The sequence below is a fragment of the Fusarium fujikuroi genome, chromosome FFUJ_chr08, assembly GCF_900079805.1.
Source record: "Fusarium fujikuroi IMI 58289 draft genome, chromosome FFUJ_chr08".
NCBI classification, from domain to species: Eukaryota; Fungi; Ascomycota; class Sordariomycetes; order Hypocreales; family Nectriaceae; genus Fusarium; species Fusarium fujikuroi.
Genome location: NC_036629.1, coordinates 914449 through 933670, shown reverse-complemented (window position 1 = coordinate 933670; position 19222 = coordinate 914449). Strand labels below are relative to the sequence as shown.

At 43.7% G+C, this 19222-nt stretch overlaps 6 protein-coding genes; 3 read left to right on the top strand and 3 right to left on the bottom strand.

The window, feature by feature from the left end:
- Positions 1-1349: 1349 nt before the first annotated feature.
- Positions 1350-3446, top strand: FFUJ_12117 (related to tetracycline efflux protein (otrb); the record flags this gene model as incomplete). XM_023581686.1 has 9 exons in its annotated part: positions 1350-1502; positions 1550-1683; positions 1729-1978; positions 2031-2206; positions 2255-2454; positions 2504-2861; positions 2909-2974; positions 3029-3082; positions 3134-3446. 9 exons carry the CDS (start codon positions 1350-1352, stop codon positions 3444-3446), a joined length of 1704 nt encoding a protein of 567 aa, XP_023434345.1.
- Positions 3447-4521: 1075 nt separating this feature from the next.
- Positions 4522-6205, bottom strand: FFUJ_12116 (related to amidases; the record flags this gene model as incomplete). XM_023581685.1 has 7 exons in its annotated part: positions 4522-4687; positions 4741-4848; positions 4981-5050; positions 5183-5366; positions 5404-5546; positions 5600-5771; positions 6158-6205. 7 exons carry the CDS (start codon positions 6203-6205, stop codon positions 4522-4524), a joined length of 891 nt encoding a protein of 296 aa, XP_023434344.1.
- Positions 6206-7078: 873 nt separating this feature from the next.
- On the bottom strand, positions 7079-7800 carry FFUJ_12115 (uncharacterized protein; the record flags this gene model as incomplete). XM_023581683.1 has 2 exons in its annotated part: positions 7079-7329; positions 7407-7800. 2 exons carry the CDS (start codon positions 7798-7800, stop codon positions 7079-7081), a joined length of 645 nt encoding a protein of 214 aa, XP_023434343.1.
- Positions 7801-12725: 4925 nt separating this feature from the next.
- Positions 12726-13920, top strand: FFUJ_13725 (uncharacterized protein; the record flags this gene model as incomplete). XM_023581682.1 has 2 exons in its annotated part: positions 12726-13216; positions 13296-13920. 2 exons carry the CDS (start codon positions 12726-12728, stop codon positions 13918-13920), a joined length of 1116 nt encoding a protein of 371 aa, XP_023435150.1.
- A 1504-nt stretch (positions 13921-15424) lies between these two features.
- FFUJ_13726 (related to retrotransposon HobS hobase) lies at positions 15425-16501 on the top strand (the record flags this gene model as incomplete). Its single annotated transcript, XM_023581681.1, has 1 exon — positions 15425-16501. The coding sequence occupies one exon, from the start codon at positions 15425-15427 to the stop codon at positions 16499-16501; it is 1077 nt and encodes a 358-aa protein (XP_023434342.1).
- A 1332-nt stretch (positions 16502-17833) lies between these two features.
- FFUJ_13727 (uncharacterized protein) lies at positions 17834-18776 on the bottom strand (the record flags this gene model as incomplete). XM_023581680.1 has 5 exons in its annotated part: positions 17834-17959; positions 18019-18100; positions 18155-18247; positions 18318-18428; positions 18484-18776. 5 exons carry the CDS (start codon positions 18774-18776, stop codon positions 17834-17836), a joined length of 705 nt encoding a protein of 234 aa, XP_023435202.1.
- Positions 18777-19222: the final 446 nt, after the last annotated feature.

Here is a 19222-nt window from a genome sequence, read left to right as displayed (position 1 = left end):
AACGGATCTTCTGGGTGCAAGCTCACTATATAAACCAGTGATCGTACGTCGCAGGCTTACTAGAGTTTTCGAACTGATCATTGGGCGGCAGCAGGCTTTGATCTGCCTCTGCATGAAGCGTGGGATGTCTGGCCGAACAACGCATCTTTTGCTCAAGTGTAACGGTATACCAATCAGAAGACCTGATATCCACAAGACTGCATGAGTCGTTTCTTGAGATCTTCGGCAGATCCAGTGACCATCGTGGATGGAGAAAATGGGGGTCACCAAGTGAAGTTACTCCAAAGGGAAGCTCGTTGAAGTGTTTTACTTGAATTTTCCTACTGATCGACAGATTTTCATCTCTAAATGGATTTGATCTGACGAATTGCTAATAGAGCTGCTTTAGTAAAGTAGGTCATTAAGGTTCTTGATGCTTGTTTCGATGATGCATTGGGGACTTGAGGTGGCGCATACCAGAAATTGACCATCAGGGTGGTGCTATTCATGGGATAGCATGCATATGTGCAAGATAATTGGTCAGATATTTCTCCCACAAGGAACTTTTACTCCTTCTCTTGAGTGTGGTTTGCAATAGCCTCGGTTATTCCCGCAAGCTTGTATCAGCCTTGGAGGAAAAGGACCCTGATAGATTTCCATCTACGCGGCTCAAGGTGGAGATGCTTAATATTATCCATAATTTGACTACTTCTAGAAACACCTTGATAGATTTTGTTTTGGCTCTTGTTTTCTTCTCCAAAATTTTGGTAATGCTCTTGTTTTTATTTCGCGAAGAAGCCTTTGTTATTGAGAGTGACCTGTGAGAAAGTCTGTTCAGCATCGTGAAAGCCTCAAGAGTCATCAATGAGCATGTTTCTCGCGAATTTTCGCAAACATGCTCAATTAGCTCGTATGAGAGAGTATAGTGGCGTGTTGAGAGCCGTATTTAGTCCGGATTGCAACATCATTTTGTGCAAAACCCGCGCTGTTGCAACCTGAGTTGCCGATCCCTAGCCCTAGCGATGACACCTTCGCGCCAGTTTAAGAGCCAATCGCACCAGACTTTCTTAGTCTACGACACTTTAATTTAATTAAGAGCCATTTAAAACGATAAAAGGGGCAATAATGGCTCAAGGTACACGACACGGTAGTTGACCGGTAGTCGAAGCGGTGTACGGGGGAAATAACCTTGTTTCAGCCAAAAGGGTTGCGCAATGTCGATCCCTGAGCAAGTTTGAGGGAGGTTGAACGCTGCCACAAAGAGACTCGCCAAGGTGGCTTCCATTCTGCCAACAGGATTAAAGGAACTCCCACTGCATTCTCGTCCACCTCGGCACTTAGACGGTGGGTTCGTCGCAACACCATACACAATGGCCGAAAATCGTGAACAAGACGCCAACGCGGTCATGAGCCGCCGCGATATGGGCTCAGCGAACACTATTGTTGTCGATTCAGGGGACAATGAAAAGGCCCACGAGTTCAATGAGCAGACAAACTATGTGCCAAAGCGAGCCATCATTACAGTAAGTCCCAAACAACAATGAGGACGATATGCTAATTGGATCAATAGATATTTCTCGCATGCGCAAGTGTAGATTTACTGGCGTTGATGGACCAGACTATGCTGGCAACCAGTTTATACATCATCGGAAATGCTTTGGGATCAACAGCCCAGGTCTCGTGGATAGCAAGCGGATATTTCATGTGAGCATCATCAGTACCGGCGCGGGACTATGCTAACAATACCAGAACTTCAACGGTCGGGCAGCTCATGTATGGGAGACTATCCGATATCTGGTCTCGTAAGATCATCCTACTACTAGGCCTCGCAATATTCTTTGTCGGATCACTGGCCTCATCCCTGGCGCGGTCTGTTTTGCAACTCACGATCTTCCGAGCCTTTACAGGTATTGGAGGAGGTGGACTTATGACTGTGGCGCAGCTCATAGTGAGCGACGTCGTCCCTCTTCGAGAGAGGGGGAAGTATCAAGGAATATTAGTGAGTTCGTTATAATCAAGGCTTGTATCATCAAGACTAACAATATTCCAAGGGTGCCGTCGTTGCTCTCGCAAATGGCATAGGCCCTGTCATCGGAGGTGCACTCTCGTCGAGTTCTGCGGACTCATGGCGATGGATCTTTAGGATGCAACTACCACTGACGCTTTTGACTACGCTTTGCGTACTGTTCTTCATGCCATTGAAGAAAGTCGAAGGAGACTGGAGACTGTGAGTCCCAGCAGGAAATGCCAGGCTCCCAACTGACGTAATGAATAGCAAGCTGAAAGCTGTTGACTTTCTGGGCATATTCCTTGCCTTAGCTGGAATGACCGTCGTTATTCTTGGATTGACCTGGGGAGGAAAAGAGTATTCCTGGAATTCCGCTCAGGTTATCGCAACATTGGTAGTGGGCACGGCTGCATCCGTTGCTTTCATGCTCTGGCAGTGGAAAGGCCCTCAATATCCATTGATACCATGTAAGAAGCTCCATGGTACAACATAAAACGTTCTCTGACATAGACTTAGTGCACATCTTCAAGTCGAAGATCGTCAACGGCGCATGCCTCACCATGGCTATCAACGGTTGGAACTTTGTCATGCAAGTTTACTATATCCCTTCTTTCTACCAACTCGTCTACGGCTACTCCGCCACCAAATCAGGAGTAATGCTTCTCCCCATCACACTGCTCCAGACAGCCAGTAGCACTTTTTCTGGACTCATTGTGCACTGGGTCGGTCGGTACCGTGAGTGTATCCTGTTTGGCTGGTTATGCTGGGCGATCGGTCTTGGCTTGATGTCAACTCTTGATGAGAATACGGGTGTTGGGAAACAAATTGGTTATTCGGTACTTATTGGAGTGGGTGTTGGTAATACGCTGCAGCCGTGAGTTGAAATTGTGGCCTCCAGATGGGCTTGACTGACTGTGATAGTGCACTCATTGCTACGCAAGCTGGCGTCGAGAGGCGTGATATGGCTGTTGTCACATCATTCCGCAAGTAAGTGACAAGGTCACAACGTAATCTGGAGATAAATCTGACCAAACATGATAGTTTTGTGAGAAACTTGGGAGCAACATTAGGACTTGCAGTTTGTGGGACAGTTCTGTATGTCGAGTCAAGAAATATTCTAACTAATATTCGCTAACGTTCCTTTAGGAACAACGTCTTAGCAGGCTCTCTATCCTCCCTAAACCTGAACGGACATGACTCAAAGACATTGCTCGGAAACCCTCAAACATTTCTAGATACAGTCTCACCAAGCGAAGCTGAAAGAATCCGCTCGGTTCTCATCCCAGCTTACAGACAAGGATTTCGCATAATATTCCTTATAGGCGCAGGCGTCGCAAGCCTTGCATTTGTGCTGGCGTTTTTTCTAATGCCACAGGTTGATCTCACTCGGCCGGATGACTCTCGGCTCAAGGAGGAAGGCCGTAAGGCTTATGAGAAGACAGAGAAAAACGAGGTGTAGTGGCTGTGATGATTGTGACTACATCTTGCGGAAGTATGTTATCTTCCGGGTTTTATAGACAAGGGAATTCCAATGAGTGTTTGAAAAAGAAACATCCAGGCCTGGTCAGCTGTAAACAGTTTGATTCTTCATTTTATCACAGCTACTGTATAACATATAATCATTGAAGAATTACTGCCTCTCCACCCAGCTTTGAATCAGACCTACTCTAGTTTCTGGGTACTCGACTAGAGACACGCTGTCACCCTCCAGTCTGGTATTTGCATGTGCAACATGTAATTCATGAATCAAAGCACCCAATGCAAACCGACCGACTGTTTCAATATTCTCCTTCGATATTACTATCTTGACGGGTTTGGGTTCTTCTATGTCGTGTTGAATGGTTGCAAAACCATGGCCAGCATTCAAGAAGCACTTTAAGAGTCCGAAACGGGCCTGTTCATGGACCTGTCGCTATTTCTACATCTGGTCAGCAATAGGCAAGCCGATTCATTTCTACACGAACCTTCATTCCAGGATTGTAGGACAAGAGACTACGGAGCCCCATACACGCAATGGAAAGATATCCACAATAAACCACTATGCTCAATCAGCCATGGGTGCTCAACGAGGTTTTTGATGGCAGGGCCCTGGCATCTTGGATCTCAACCGCGTGTGGTTCAACCCTGAAATTGGTCCTCGGCACGTCAGCAGAGACATTACCCGTTATCTCATACGGCTTGGTATCTTCCCACAGGGCCATCGGCGCGAGATAGTTCACAGTCGACTTGATAGCCATGGAGAAGTTAGGGCTAGTGCGTTGATTTGGGTGACATGTGACAGAGTTTCGACGTTTGACAATGAGAGTTGGAGTCTGGGCAGTTTGGGGAATGCCTTTAGTTTATACCACAAGAGCAAGTGACAACAAAGCATGCGGGAGAGCTAAAGGTGGTGCTATGAAAGCGTGTAAAGTAATTACATAAATCCCTTGTTATCAAATAATGAGGCACTCTTTTAGTTCTAGGCCTAATACAGTCAAATTTCACGTTTTCCTGGTATTTAAACTCGGTCAGACTGGCTGCCCGCTCCCGGTCAATCAGAGGGATTCCCCGATTTTCTCTGCTTTGTGAAGCGGCAACTGGATGTCAGACGAGACAATTGGAGGGACCTGGTCTCGAATCAAACAAGCCTGCTCAAAAGCATGAGCAGCTGCGATGAGGTTTGAGTCCGCCCATCGACGACCGATAAATAATCCACCAGAGCTTACCAGAATCAGCGACTTTCTACAAGAAGTTAATCTGAGAAGAATACTCACGGAACATTTGGCCCAGTCGTCGCAAGTCCGCTAGACTTGCGATGTGCAATGGGGTGGTCCTTTGGATAGTACCCCAGAGGAACGCCGATCGTAGGGCAACCTCCAACACTAGCACTTGTATCAATCGAGGGAGCTAAAATAAGATTGAACTCTGTGCGATCCAGAAGCTAGGCAACCTGCTTCCCAATGTTGTTTCGCAGTACTATCGAGCCTGCAAACTCTGGGGAGTCTGGCACTTACTTCAGGTCCAGTTCCTCGCATTTTAGCCACTCATCCATTCCCCAGTCGTCAGGCCGTTCTTCTGGATTCTCTAGAGTGTATTTAATCACATCTTCAAGTGTGTGAAGAGACTTTGGGTTGCTCTCGTAGCATGAAAGTGACTTTCTCATATATTGTGATAACATCAGTTCTGGGTATCATCAAAGATGGAATGCAAACATACTTTCGTGAATGGAAACTCGCAATCCAAAGGTCCAGTCTATATCTTCTGAGGAGGTGTAATTACTGTTGAACTCCGAAAAGCGGACATTATCAACAATGGTATCTCCCTGGGCTCTCATTATCGGGAGAGCCTTATCGAGAGCAGTGACCACAACCTCATCATTGGGAAAGAGATGGCGCGGAATCTAAATCCGCTGTTAGTTCTCAGCCCAAAAGGTTTACTCTTGGACTACATGCAGCAATTCCCTTGCCTTCAAGACCACTCTTTGTGCAGGCATGAGCAAAATTTGTATCCTGTCCAAGTTTTCTCGTATTCGAGTCATCCCGAGGATCAGAGATAGTAAAGGGATCATTGGGATCGGTGCCTAAGCGTTCTAGAGCGTGATCATTAGAGTATCGAAAGTCATCTATCACATACCGGCAATCGCTATGAGTACAGTTGCTGCGTCTTGAACGGTTCGAGCGAGGACACCAACAGTGTCTTGCCATTCGCTGACAAGATGGGCCCCATGCCGGGAAGGAAGCCCAACTGTGGGCTTGATGCTAATGACAGCGGACTTCTGGGCAGGGGAGTTCAGGGCTCCTGATGTCTGCCATTTTTAGTTTAGATGGTTGCTTGCGGATACAATGAAGACTGGTCTTGACCTCTGTACCTAGAGCTGCTGCTGCCAGGCCTAGGCACGCAGCGATAGCGTTTCCTGAGGAAGAACCTGAAGGATCCTGGTCTTGATGATAAGGCGCCAGGCACTGGCCTCCGACACCTGATCAACCTCCAGAAGCACGCCCTGGAGATCTATAATTCGCCCATTCTGCGGGTTGGTCTTGCCTAAAAGAACAGGAAACGATGGCAGGTTACCTCCACAAGTTCAGTGACTGTGAAATTTCCTTGTTCTAGTCCCGCTAGAAGTTACGCAATGGTTGCTTCCTCAAGCCTGATTGCCCTTGTTGTAGGGCTTGTTTTCCACAAGCCGCTTACCCAGATGAACGTCAAAGCCACAGCCTGTATGAGGTTCGATGTTAGCATAGCGAGTACTATGGCCATACCAGAAGTGATGTAAATGGTCCCATGGAGGGCCTTGGGCTTTAGAAAGCAGGAATTGATGATGAAATTAAGATTGGGGAGGGGGTGAAATAATGTCACCAAGGCAAGCATGTAGGTATCTACCTGGAGACTCATATGAATGTGTTGATATAAAATGCAGAATTGCCACCACGTTTTCTCTCTCGACGATACAATCTTTGCACTGAATTACTGAGACTGACAACCTTGGGATGCTCTTCGATAGATCTGCGTCAGATCGTTAGCCCAGAGGACTGAGAGTGATGGTACTATGGCAATATTCAATGGGCGCTAGGGGCTCGCGATGAAGGCTTCTGAATCCACAAGGAATGTCTCGAGCGCCGTCAGAAACTCTTTGGCGGCAACAGCCATTACACAACGGGTCTATCCTTGTATAAAGCTGGAAGCCTTGCCTTCGAGCTCGCTCAGTTGGATTATGTGCAGGAACAGCTGACTGAGGCAGAGGAAACATTTTCCGAGTATCGTGATGACCCTGAGTTATGGCCAAGAACCCTTCTCAAGCTTGGTCAAGTATTGTTGCGAATTGCATATCGCGATGGCAACCAGACTTTGGAGACGAAAGGGGAGGTAAAGCGGTCACAGAGCCTCAATGAAGCGAGGAAAGTGTTGAAAGACGAGTCGTTTCAAGCCAAATATGACGATGAGCTAGACTCCCTTGTACGACAGGTTTATCGATAGACACCATAGGTCTTTGTTTGAAATTGTTCAGGATTCATTGAACAGTCACTGCTGACCGTTTATCAGCTCTCCCCACATGATTGAAAATGCAGTGAGCCTTTGAATCACACTCCCCAAGCCATCCATCTCAAGCCGCCCTTACTTCGATACAGTGAGCTTCATCAACGTGGCAGTGTATATGCCTAAGGTACCGTCTTCTCGCGTTCCACCCATCAGTGTCATGTCGATAGAGAAGTCGTCGATACTTCGAAAGCCAAATTTCTCATACCAACTCAAGGATTCAGGTGTAGATACGGCATATATATCAAATCTTTGCTCTATGGCATACTCCTTTCCCCATTTAACATGTTGTGAGCCAGCTCCAGAGCTTTGATAATTTGGGTGAGTGGCTACGAGGGAAAGATCTGTGTGGCATTGATGGCTGGACATCTTTTCTGAGTTGGTGCTAAATTTGACGAACACAGACATGCTTTATCCCTAACTTTTCTCTTCTTCAATTTGTCAATTCCTTCATAGAAGGCTTTGGTCGCGTCAACATTCATGTCTTGAGACGAAAGCTCTTCGGGTGGATTAAAGGCGAAAGTCGCCCACCAAGCATCAAAGGCCTTGTCATGATCCCATGTATACCAACGTTCAAATGACAAGATTTTACCATCTTCAGTGACTGCTTTGATGTACCTGACATGGGGCGGGTGGAAACGTAGTTCTTTGTCTTCGATTGATACAATCAATGCATCTGTGGTCATGCCAGAAGGATATATCAGTTGCTCAATTCGAGTTGTTGGGAGTATAGCTTCGAATTGGATACTTGACGTAATTTCCAAATCAGAGATCAAAGCTGTATAAAGTGTGGTATACATGGCTTGAAATTTAAATGCAGGATGAGAATAGAAAGGCGATCTTCACAGCAGAAGATGACATGTTAAGTTACATAAAACACGTAATAATTGAGGTGGATAAATATGCAAGTAGACAGACTTAATATGCAATAATGCCTTTCTTTTGAAGGCTTCTAGATATATCATTTGTGTACGCATCTTACAGGGGACTCATCGGCTGGAAACTGTCTTCCCTGTGGTGCTCACTCCATGCTCAACATCAAGACTAAGGGCGAGCTTGGCAACTCTTAATCGTTTTTTTATAGCTTTTAACCACCATACAGAATCTGGGTACCTCTGCATCTCTCATCATTCTGACAGGGGGCGGTACAGTAACGGGCTGTACGGTGCATAACTGTTGAGCTGAAATGGAGCTCAACGCAACACAAACGGTCAAAAGTGTGGTCGTGCCGCACTCAAAGGAGCAAAGAGCAACTTGTCGTATTTCACTTTTATTTCTCAGGGTGATGTTGCGCGTACCATTTGCCTTGGAGTCCCATTTGACAGCCGCGGTCAGTCAACATGGTGTGCCGTATACCACTAGCGGCCCTCTCCCGAAAGCTCTCTGCACCAATAATATATCATCTTGACTCGTTCGTCCCACTATCTAAAGTGTATAACCCCTGGTAATATCAAGATAATCCGTTTTATGGTCATTATGTCGGATCCCTCCCACATTTTTAGGATATGCGGCTATTATGACGATCATTTTACAGTTTGACTAGCGAATGGCCCAATCATCTCTATCGGAGGGACAAAGCCCAAGGTTATACTATTGGTTACTCTAAAGATCATGCTGTAGGGGCAAGACTTTCATGCACTCTTCGGAGAAAAGACTGGGGTTGATATGCGGTCGTTGGCATGTTTCGGAGATGTTGAAATGATGACGGAGCGAGTAAGTGGCCAATTATGGGGTTTGAGGTCTCACATAAGTCCCTGCGGTCGGAAGGGGAAGTTGTCAGATTGTGTTGATATACCTCACATCCACCGAGCCGGGTATTTGTTTGACTTGATGTAGTTTCCCCAATATTCTCCGGAACAGATACCTTTTAGGGTAGAAAACATTAATCTTCCTCGAACTACGACTCCCGATAGTTGAGTCAATGGCTGGTTTGAGCCAAGGCCATCAACGTGCTCTCCTCCCTGCCACCGAATTTTCCCCTGCCCCTATACCCCGCGTCGTCCTCCCGCGCTACCCCAGAGTTGGCGTCACGACTGCCTGTGAAACCTGTCGAAAGCGAAAGATCAGGGTTAGTATCTCAGATCCGCGTACAAACTGGTATCTAACCGTTCATAGTGCAGTGGGAATCGACCAAGCTGTAAAGGCTGCATCCGCGCTGGGTCAGACTGCAACTATGCGCCCGTAAATAAAGATCACGAGTTACGGCAACGCTATGAGCATCTGCACACTGAAAAGACGGAATATAAAAGGCTTGTCGACTTGCTACGGTTACGAGACCACAAAGAAGCGGATGTCATTCTTGATATGCTACGCCAAAACACGAGCGTACACGAGGTTCTTCGTCAAGTTGAACACGGTGATATGCTGTGCGAACTGTCCCATGTGTCTGAAGACAGGTATACTACGTTATTTCTTATTTCTTGATCCCGTGGATTCCCCGAATTTTCTTGCCATGTGTAGAGGAAGGAACCTGTAACTGACCTGAGCTCAGAGCATGTAATGACTCGAGCTGGTTGCGGACTATCGACAGCCGTCGCCCGCTGTCAGCTGATAGCGACTGAGCCAGCTTCTCGAATACCCTTCCCAGACTTTGCCTTCAGCCATCTCAACAGGGCCCATCCTTTTGCATTGCTGCATTATCTCAGCTTCATCGCATGAAACTCTCCGAAAAGGGCAGAACGACAACTGGCAATCAAGTTTTTCTATTCAGGATGAAATATTCGGACAAATTTCAGTGAATGGTCTACTGAGATAGCTAGCTTACAAGGCGACGTATGGACTATGGCGGGCTTGCTAGAGACTTATAATCAACATCTTGGCCCGATACTGGTATCACCTTTGTGCTAAATTAGGCTCAAACTGCGAATCATTAGCAGCTAAGAAAAAAAGAACCATTTTTATAATGCTGAAGCTTTTTGCGATTATCAAAGCTAGTCTTGGGATTAACAGAATATAAATTCTGCTGTAAAGTCTAACCGTCCAAACGTTGTTAGATTGGGCACTGTCAGCAAACTCATGAAGAAGAAACTTATGCTTCGGTCCCTGTGCTTGGATCAACGACTTTATGGAGGTCTGTTTTTATACTTTGACGTGTATGCTAGGTCATTCTGTCGCTTACACCAAGTTTTGATGGTCGTTTGGTGTCCGGGGCCGAGAGTGGGGCCGGATCCGGCACCAATTCCGTTGTCCAGATACGCATTCATCTTGGGGAACCGAAAACCCGACGGTTGCACTGAAGACTGCAAAACAGCAATGATGGCTCTAAAAGTCTGTTACATATCGTTATAGTTTTGGCGCTAGTGGCAACACAGCGTACCGTTGAGGAATTAATCTGGTGAGCAGCTCAGGAACAAAATTCCGTGAAAAAGTTGTCTTCCTCCTCAGCCAATCAAAAGAGAGACCTAACGGGCAGTCTTGGGGCTCAGAGCAATGACATCAATGACCCTGGGCCTGGCCTGACAGTTCACTCAAAGTGCCGACGCTGATAACGATTTGCCAGCTAAGGCAATCTCATATCATCAGAGTAAGAGAGATAGTCCTTCAACATCATAAATAAAGCAATCGATACAGCAACAACTGGAGCATTTCCCCATGGAGAATTCGGAGACGGACTGATTACAAAGACTGTTGTAACAATCGCGCAATAATATCCCCCACCCAAAGACCGGCCACCCCTACAGACTGGCTACCTTAGCCAAAACATTAAAAACCTAATATTATAATTAATTAATAAATTATTATAATACTATATTTTTTATATTAAATAAAACTTTAATTAATAAATATTTATATAGAAATTAATATAAAGATCTTTAAGTTTTAATTTCTTAATTTTATTTACTATTCTTTTTAATTATAAAGTTTTCTATATCTATTTATAAGCTTTCTTTATTGCTAGAATCTTTATAAACTTTATATTTAGGTTATAAATAACTTTTTTATATTATTTTAATTAATTTTCTTTATTTTCTTACTATAAAATACTTATTTTTCTATTTTATTATTTAATATTAAAGTTATAACAGTTTAATTAACTATTAATCTTTTTAAAAAGTAGCCTAATAGTTAGATTTTATATTATAAAAGCTAGGATTTAGCTTAAAGCTTACTAAAGCTATATAGATAAATAAAAAGTCTTTAAGAGACTTAAATCCTACTCTTTTACTAGTAAATTTACTATAATAGTAAGAGAAGGTATTTTTATAACTATTAGGTTTATTAAGACCTTTATTAGGTTTATAGGCTACAGTTTAGTGGCTTTAAAGCCAGTAATTATATTAGACTTTATAATAGTTTCTTTTTAAGCTTTATTATAAGTATATAGAAATATAATCTTGCTAATATAACTGTTATTAAAGATAGAAGTAAGATCTAAAAGAAGATAATAATATACCCTCTTTAGAGAATTAAAAACTATAATATTTAATAGCTAAAGGATATAGGAAATATAAGTAAAAAGAAATAATAAATATATATTATTATTATAATATTTCTAGAGGAAATCTTCTATAATATAACTTCTATAGCTATTAAGAATAAAAAGTTAGGATTTATTCTTTTTCTTAAGTTATATTAATAGAATAAAGACTTTTTTTAATTAAATTAATATTAATTTATTACTTATCTAGCCTTTATTACTATATATAAATTTTTAGTCTTTTAGGAAATTTAAATTCTTAAGGAAATATTATTATTAGACTGTTTTCCTCTTAAAAATAACTATAAGTTTTAAGACCTTTCTGGTTATTAAGATATACTTAAGAATTATAATTTAAATATAAGAACTAGGCTAATAAATAAGTATTAACTTCTTTAATTAATAATTAAAAAATAGATTATTTATTTCTATTCTTTTTATTATTTTAACTTTATTAATATTATATCTATTTTCTTACTTAATTAGGTATATTATTAGTATTATAAGAAATATAAAGAATGCCTTTATTAATTTAGAAAAAGCTCTATAATATTAATTAAAGTTAATTTTTTTACCTTTTAATATTTTAATATTAGGATTTTATTTTAAAAAGCCCTATAATTAGTTCTTTTTAATACCTTTTAGGAAGCTATTATAGATAGTAATCTTACTAATAAACTCTTTAACTTACTAATATAATATAGGATATCTTAAATTAACTTAAATAATAATTTAGTCTTAAAGACTTTTTTCTTAAGTATTAAAGAGCTTTTAGTAAGGTTTTTAGGCTTCTTTTAGTATTATATTTCCTTTAATCTAACCTTAAAGCATAAAACAGTTAATATTATAAGCTTTAATTACTTTATTTATTAATATATTATTTATAACTATCTAAAGTGTAATATTTATATCTTTTTTAGTAAAAGAAGGCATTCTAAATTAATTAGCATTAGTTTAAAATTAATTAGAATTAAATTAATAGAGTTATAACTATTTAAAGTATATATAAATTGGGTAGCTGGGTTAAGAATGAGGTGGCCAGTTGTTAAACCCACTAAGATAAGAGGCAGTGCGTTATCTGATAAGGAACCTCATTTCCCTATAGAGAAGGTTATGTGACTAAATTACCCCGCTTTTCAAGTTAGCCAGAATAGCAAAAATAACCTCAATCAAGCACCAATTCAATCAGCGGTTCAACAATTAAGAGTCTCAGAGTCGTACACAACTGTACAGCTGTAACTACCAATAACGAGTCGCTAATCGACAAAACGAACCGCTTTCGAAAGAAACCAATAACATCTATCCAACATGCCTCCATCGACCGGAAAAGGATACCTTCTAAATGGACCCGCTGACTGGGACTCCTTTGAGCAATCATACATTATGAAAGTCTCCGCTGAACGCGTCTACGAACTGGGAAGGCTCAATACCCCTGCTCAGTTCATAGACAAAAGGATCACAGAGCCAAGGAGGCCTGAGTTCAGCGACTACCTCGCGCGAGAGCAAAACGAAGCTCGTTCCCGCTCCACGAATTCCTCTCAGTCTACAGTCAGATCGTCGGATCCAGCCACATCGTACGTCGAACTTGTGCCTGAGGATCAAGAGGCATACAAGGCATCGATGGCAATATATAAGAGCGATCTTGATAGATATAATAAGCAAGCGGATGGAATCAGGAATGTCCTTAATTGGATGATTGAAAAGATCAATCCACACTACGTCGAAACATGCTCCCCTGCGATGAACGAATCCACACAGCATGACAATATTTCGATGTTCTATACGAACCTGAAAGCTGCGTGTGGGATCGACGATGCGCTAAGGAGAAAACAAGCTCGAAAACAAGTATTTTGAGCTGCTAAAATTGGCTTCAAACAGTCGAACCAACTGGGAAGATTGGATTACCTCATGGGAAAAGGCAATGAGAATTGCAAAGCTCAGAGGGGTCGCAGAAGCACAACACTCAAATACATGGTTTGAGGATCTACAGCAGAATCTGGATGTTCAATTTAGGATATTCTTGCGAATTGAACAAGGACAGAATAAGGATGCAATTGAAGCAGGCACCTACCTTCCGCTAACTTTCTCTGCACAATTTCGCCAGGAAATTCAATCAATGAAGAGGAGAAGCGATCGCAATCCTAGAAATCAGGTGGCAAAAGGGAGCTTCAAAACCACGTTTCAAGACTCCTCCCCAGAAATAAGGAAGCGAAGCAGATCATCAACGGGAGAAACCAAGATAAGCCCAGGCAGAGAAGGATCAGCAAAACGACCTCGGGCTTCTATAGAGTTAGAATTGTGTATATTATGCGAGAAGAAGCACAAGAACGCCAACACGACATCTTGCTGGGTGGCGTTCCCTGAGAAGGCCCCAAAGAAATACCCTACATCACAACGTCAGCTTGATCTCTGGGAACAACGGCTTGAGGACAAGAAGGAAGTTCGAGAACTGTTTGAGAAACTCCAGCAGGAGAAACAAGACTCAAAAGAGAAGTCGGATTGACTATCGAGGTTTCAGCCAGTGATCTCAGAGAAGACAGCTGCATTCATGATAAAGAGCAGCGATTACCCGTTACAAACCTCGGCCATACTGGACTCAGGTACTACAATACATATCTTTTCAACAGTGCCAAAAGGTTCAAGAAACTAGGGATCGCAACAGCAGGGGATGGCGTCTTTGCAGGGTCAAGATGGCTACCAATCCTAGGATATGGGGAAGTACAACTAGAAGTATGCAACCTGGAAAATGAGCCTCAAAAGCTCGTTTTGAAGGGCGTTGCATACTGTCCAGAAATGGGCACTAACCTTATATCCCTGAGGAGGTTACGCCAAATTGGGTACTGGTGGGACCAGCGCAATAACTCAGATGTGATCAGACACATAGGTGGTCAGGCACTATGCAAATTAATGCTTAAACACGACCAATATGTAATGAGTTACATTCCCAAAACCGGGAAACAAGCCGCGTTTCCAACTAGGCACCTGCAATACAACTCATGGACTGCGAAAAAGCCAAACAACGCAAGGGCCATGACATGGCATCGCCGATTAGGACACCCAGGCCCTCGAAGTCTTGAACACCTTGTGAATCATACCATAGGAGCGAGAATCAAGGGACCGTCTACAATCGAATGTGACGTATGCGGATTGGGAAAGATGAAGAGGCAAGAGAGACGCGAACCTCGGATACGAAACTCGAATCCAGGAGAGAGAGTCTCAATTGACTTTCACGACTATCCTCCAGGATTACACCAGTACTCGTCATGCGGAATAATTACAGATCGTCAATCAGGTCTCTGTTGGGACTATTATTTCACCAATCGATATGATGAGAACCTTCTGTCAATGCTAAAACACTTTACCCAGATGCTTGAAACAATGTACAACATCAAACTACGAATCATCGAAACAGATAACGAGCTGCGAAAAGGCGGATTGACCCGCGCATGGCTCGAAAACAAGGGTATCCAAGTGGAAGAAAGTGCACCACGCACACAACAACAGAACGGCTCTGGCGAGCGTTCTGGGGGGGTATGAAAGAAAAAGTGCGGTTACTCATTATCGACAGCAAATTACCCTCTGGCCTATGGCCTGAAATTATGCGCACCGCAGTCTATCTCCTGAATCGAACCCCAAAACAAGGACTTCAATGGAAGACTCCGTACGAAAGCTTCTTTTCTGCGATTCAAAGCTCGCAAAACTACATCCAACCTCGTATTGGGCATATGAAAATGATTGGATGCAAAGCCTTTGCGATGACAAAGTCAGCTCAGCAGAAGGATAAACGCCTACAATCAAGAACAAACCCAAAAGCGTGGATCGGATACCTTGTGGGATATAACTCACAAAACATCTTTCGGATCTGGAACCCCCTGACTAATAAGATATATATCACTAGAGATGCTATCTTTAATGAGGAAGAATTCTTCAGCGCTAACGAGTTACAGGTGACAGAAACGATCGGGGAAGAAACCCTAGAAGAATTACAAGTGAGATTGCAATCACTTATGAACACTGAGCAAATCGATCAGGTCTTGGAACCTGTTCAGGGCCCAGACGAGCTTGAAAGCCAAGAATCGACTCTCGAAAATCTGATTGACGACTTGCCTACAGAAGAGGCAGAGCCAACAGAGGATCAAGAAGACGATGGTACAAAGTACACTCAAGCTCGATTCGAGCTCTTACCTACTCCTCCAGAAAGCCCATTTTCAAGCTTCTTAGCACAAATTGGAATACAGTCACCTGCAAGAAAAGAAGGACTTGACGTGGACCTGAAAATCCTCAATCAAGCCTTCAACGCCGGAACAATGGCTGTACCAATTGCAAAGCAAGAAGGAAAGCTGATAACAAAGGCAACGAGGAGCAGATACATCCGCGGAAGACTGAAGCCCAGATGGGAAGCGCAAAAGAGCCATATGAACCTCGTTCCAGACAAGGAGAGACTCCATCGGAGGAATCTGCCACCGGCTCCAAGCTCTTTTGGAAGTCTCACCGGTCACCGGTTCGAGGAGGAGTTCAAACAAGCGCAAAAGGACCATCTGGAGAGTCATAAGCAGATGCGATCATGGTCAGAGATTTCGAGGCTTGATCCCCGAATTGGAGACTCGCAAGTACTTGACTGTATGTGGGTCTTCACATATAAGTTTGACAAACATGGGTACCTGCGAAAATGCAAGGCAAGGCTTGTAGTTCGAGGAGACCAACAGTATAAGTCAAGCACAGATGATACATATGCTGCTACCCTTGCTGGAAAGTCATTCAGGACGCTTATAGCAATTGCTGCAAAATATGACCTAGAGCTCCTGCAGTACGATGCAGTGAATGCGTTTGTAAATGCAAAACTGCAAAGCAATGTATTCATGAAGCTGCCACCCGGTTACCGGAGTGGTGAGAAACAGGATCGAATACTGCTCCTACACAAAGCACTTTACGGTCTGCGCATCGCACCTCTTTTGTGGCAAATGGACCTCGGAGATACCCTCGAGGCTCAAGGCTGGAATCAAGTCCCAAATGAACCATGTTGCTATCGGAAGGAGAATATCCTTATGTTCTTCTACGTAGACGACATACGTATTTGCATATAAGAGAGAAGATGAGAAGAGTGCCTCTCAGGCTATTGAGCAACTCCAACGAAAGTATACACTTACTGGAGGAAAAGAGCTTCAATGGTTCCTTGGAATGGAAATCATTCGAGATCGAAGCTCAAGGCACATCTGGGTAACTCAAATCTCATACGTGGAAAAGATATGCGAACAGAGCACTTCAAAAACGCCAAACGCGTCTCCAATGTCAAAAGAAGAACTCCTCCCTAATGAAGGCACCGCCAGCTACAAGACAACTGCCTGGTATCGAAGGGCCATAGGGTCACTGCTCTACGCCAGTGTAATTACTCGGCCGGACATCGCATTTGCAGTATCAAGACTGGCACGTTTTATGACCAACCCAAGCGAAAAACATGTGGAGGCGGTGAACCGAGTTTTCAATTACCTAAACGACACTCGTTTCTATGCATTGGAGTTTGGTCCCGGAGAGGGGTTCGACGTTCACAGTGACGCATCTTTTGCAGACAATTCCCTAGACCGCAAAAGCTCTCAAGGCTATGCAATGAAACTCTTCGGAGGTCTAATAGGATGGCGAGCCAATAAACAAGACACTGTAACGACATCAACAACTGAAGCGGAGCTATTGGCACTCTCACAAGCAGCAAAGGAAGGTCTATTTCAGAAAAGGCTCCTCCAAGGACTACAACTCGAGCTGCCAATTGACCAAATGCACCTCGTCCTCTGCTCAAAAACTCGACAGATCGATCTCCAGCTGTTTTGTGACAATAAACAAACGATCGGCCTCTTGAAGAATCCACTACAAAAATTAAAGACGAAACTGAAGCATGTGGATGTACACAACCATTGGCTGCGCGAACAACTAAAACAAAAGACCCTATCTCTTCAGTATAAACAAAGTTCAGAATTGATTGCAGACGGGATGACCAAAGCACTCCAGGGCCACTCACAAAAGGAAAGCTGCAAGCAATTTGGACTTGTGAATATTGAAGAGAAAATCCGAATGAGGAGAGAAAAGGTTACTGCGGAAAGAACGATTGAGGAAATCCTAGAGGAGTTGAAAATTTAGGAAAACAAGAGTCCTCTTAGGAAAATGAAGGTCCTTTTCGGGAAACGAAACTCATTTTCGGGAAACGACACTTCTTACAGAAGACTGACAGAGTAACCACAACGTCACAAATTTACCTTGAAGGAAATAGACTGTCTCAAGTTTTACAAAAATTCACAAGTTCACAAAGAAAGGAAATGAGAGGCATTTCCCCGAAAAGACGTTCAATTCATGAAATGCCCGAAGGCAATACCTACGGCGCCTAGCGCCGCGACGAAAACGAGCCCCGAAACACAAAAACGAAACGCTTAACCCAAGTTCACCCCCGCCTCGCGAAGGCGAATGTCGTGCTTATCAGGAAAGGTGTTGTCGGCGATACCATCGAGGATAACCTTAGCCGCAATGCGGCGCTTCTCCTTGATCTTCTGCTCGTCCTACAAAATCACCTAAGTCAGAAAGAGTCTCAAAAGTAGAAAACAAAGCGCCAGCTTACTTTTTCAAGGTCCTTGGTAGGACCGGGGTGGGCGCGGCAGTAGTCGAGAAAGTAGAGAGCGACAGGCAAGGCAGGCTTGGGACTATACAAATAAGTTAGGAAAACGAGAGTCAAAACCAGGAAACAAGACTCGTACATCTTCTTGCAGGAGCCACCCTCAACGCAACGCTCGTAGCGACGTTGCCCAGGAACAGCATAACAAATCCCATCGCTGCGACCACCGGTCGCACTGTTCAAGCAAGGAAGGCAGGGCGGAAATCTCTCAACAGCATCGCTAGCACTAATTCGCAAGTCGTAACCTGAAAACAAAGCTCGAAAACTTCACTTGTTTTGCTGCGGCAGCAGCAGCCTTCTGCTTCTTCTCGCGGGCCTTACGGAGCTTGCGAGACGAGGGACCACGGCGACGACGACTAAATCAAATGTTTAGCACCTCGAAACCATGAAACGAACTGCGTTGATACTTACGGAGGTGCGTTTTCATCTCTCTCCTCCTCAGAGGACGAGGGAGGGTCGGAGAGCTCCGACGAACCTTCGTGGATCGTCAGGCATCGCGAACGGAGCACGGAGAAGAAAAGCGACGACGGGAGAATATATATCTGGAAATGCTGCTCAAAAGTCAGTAACGAGGCTCCTTTCAAAGAAAGCAAAATGGCGAAGCGCAAGCGCAGCGCGCGCGCAGATATCACATACCGATTGATGGTGGTGAAGCTTGAAGAGAAAAGAAGAGAAGGAAATTCACAACAAGAGATAAGATTCATTTCTACGAGCTGCATTTGCTTACTAAGGCAATGAATCATGGGGCAACAGTATGGTTATTATTCTCTGAGCTGCCAGTGCCAGACACCGCCAGCCTGAATCACCATCAAACCTCATTTTCAAAATTCTGGAGATTCATCTGGGAAACCTACCGACCAAGACTCAAAGTGGAATGACCGGCTACGAGTACATGATAACGAAAGGACACCTCATTTTCTTAAAACGACTCTCATTTTCCTAAAACGAGTATCGTTTTCAGGAAGGGACCTTTGTTTTCCTCCAAAGACTACTCGTTTTCATTCTAATTAAACGCAACTTCAGATCAGCCAAATTTGGCAAATCTGGGGGGGTATGTTAAACCCACTAAGATAAGAGGCAGTGCGTTATCTGATAAGGAACCTCATTTCCCTATAGAGAAGGTTATGTGACTAAATTACCCCGCTTTTCA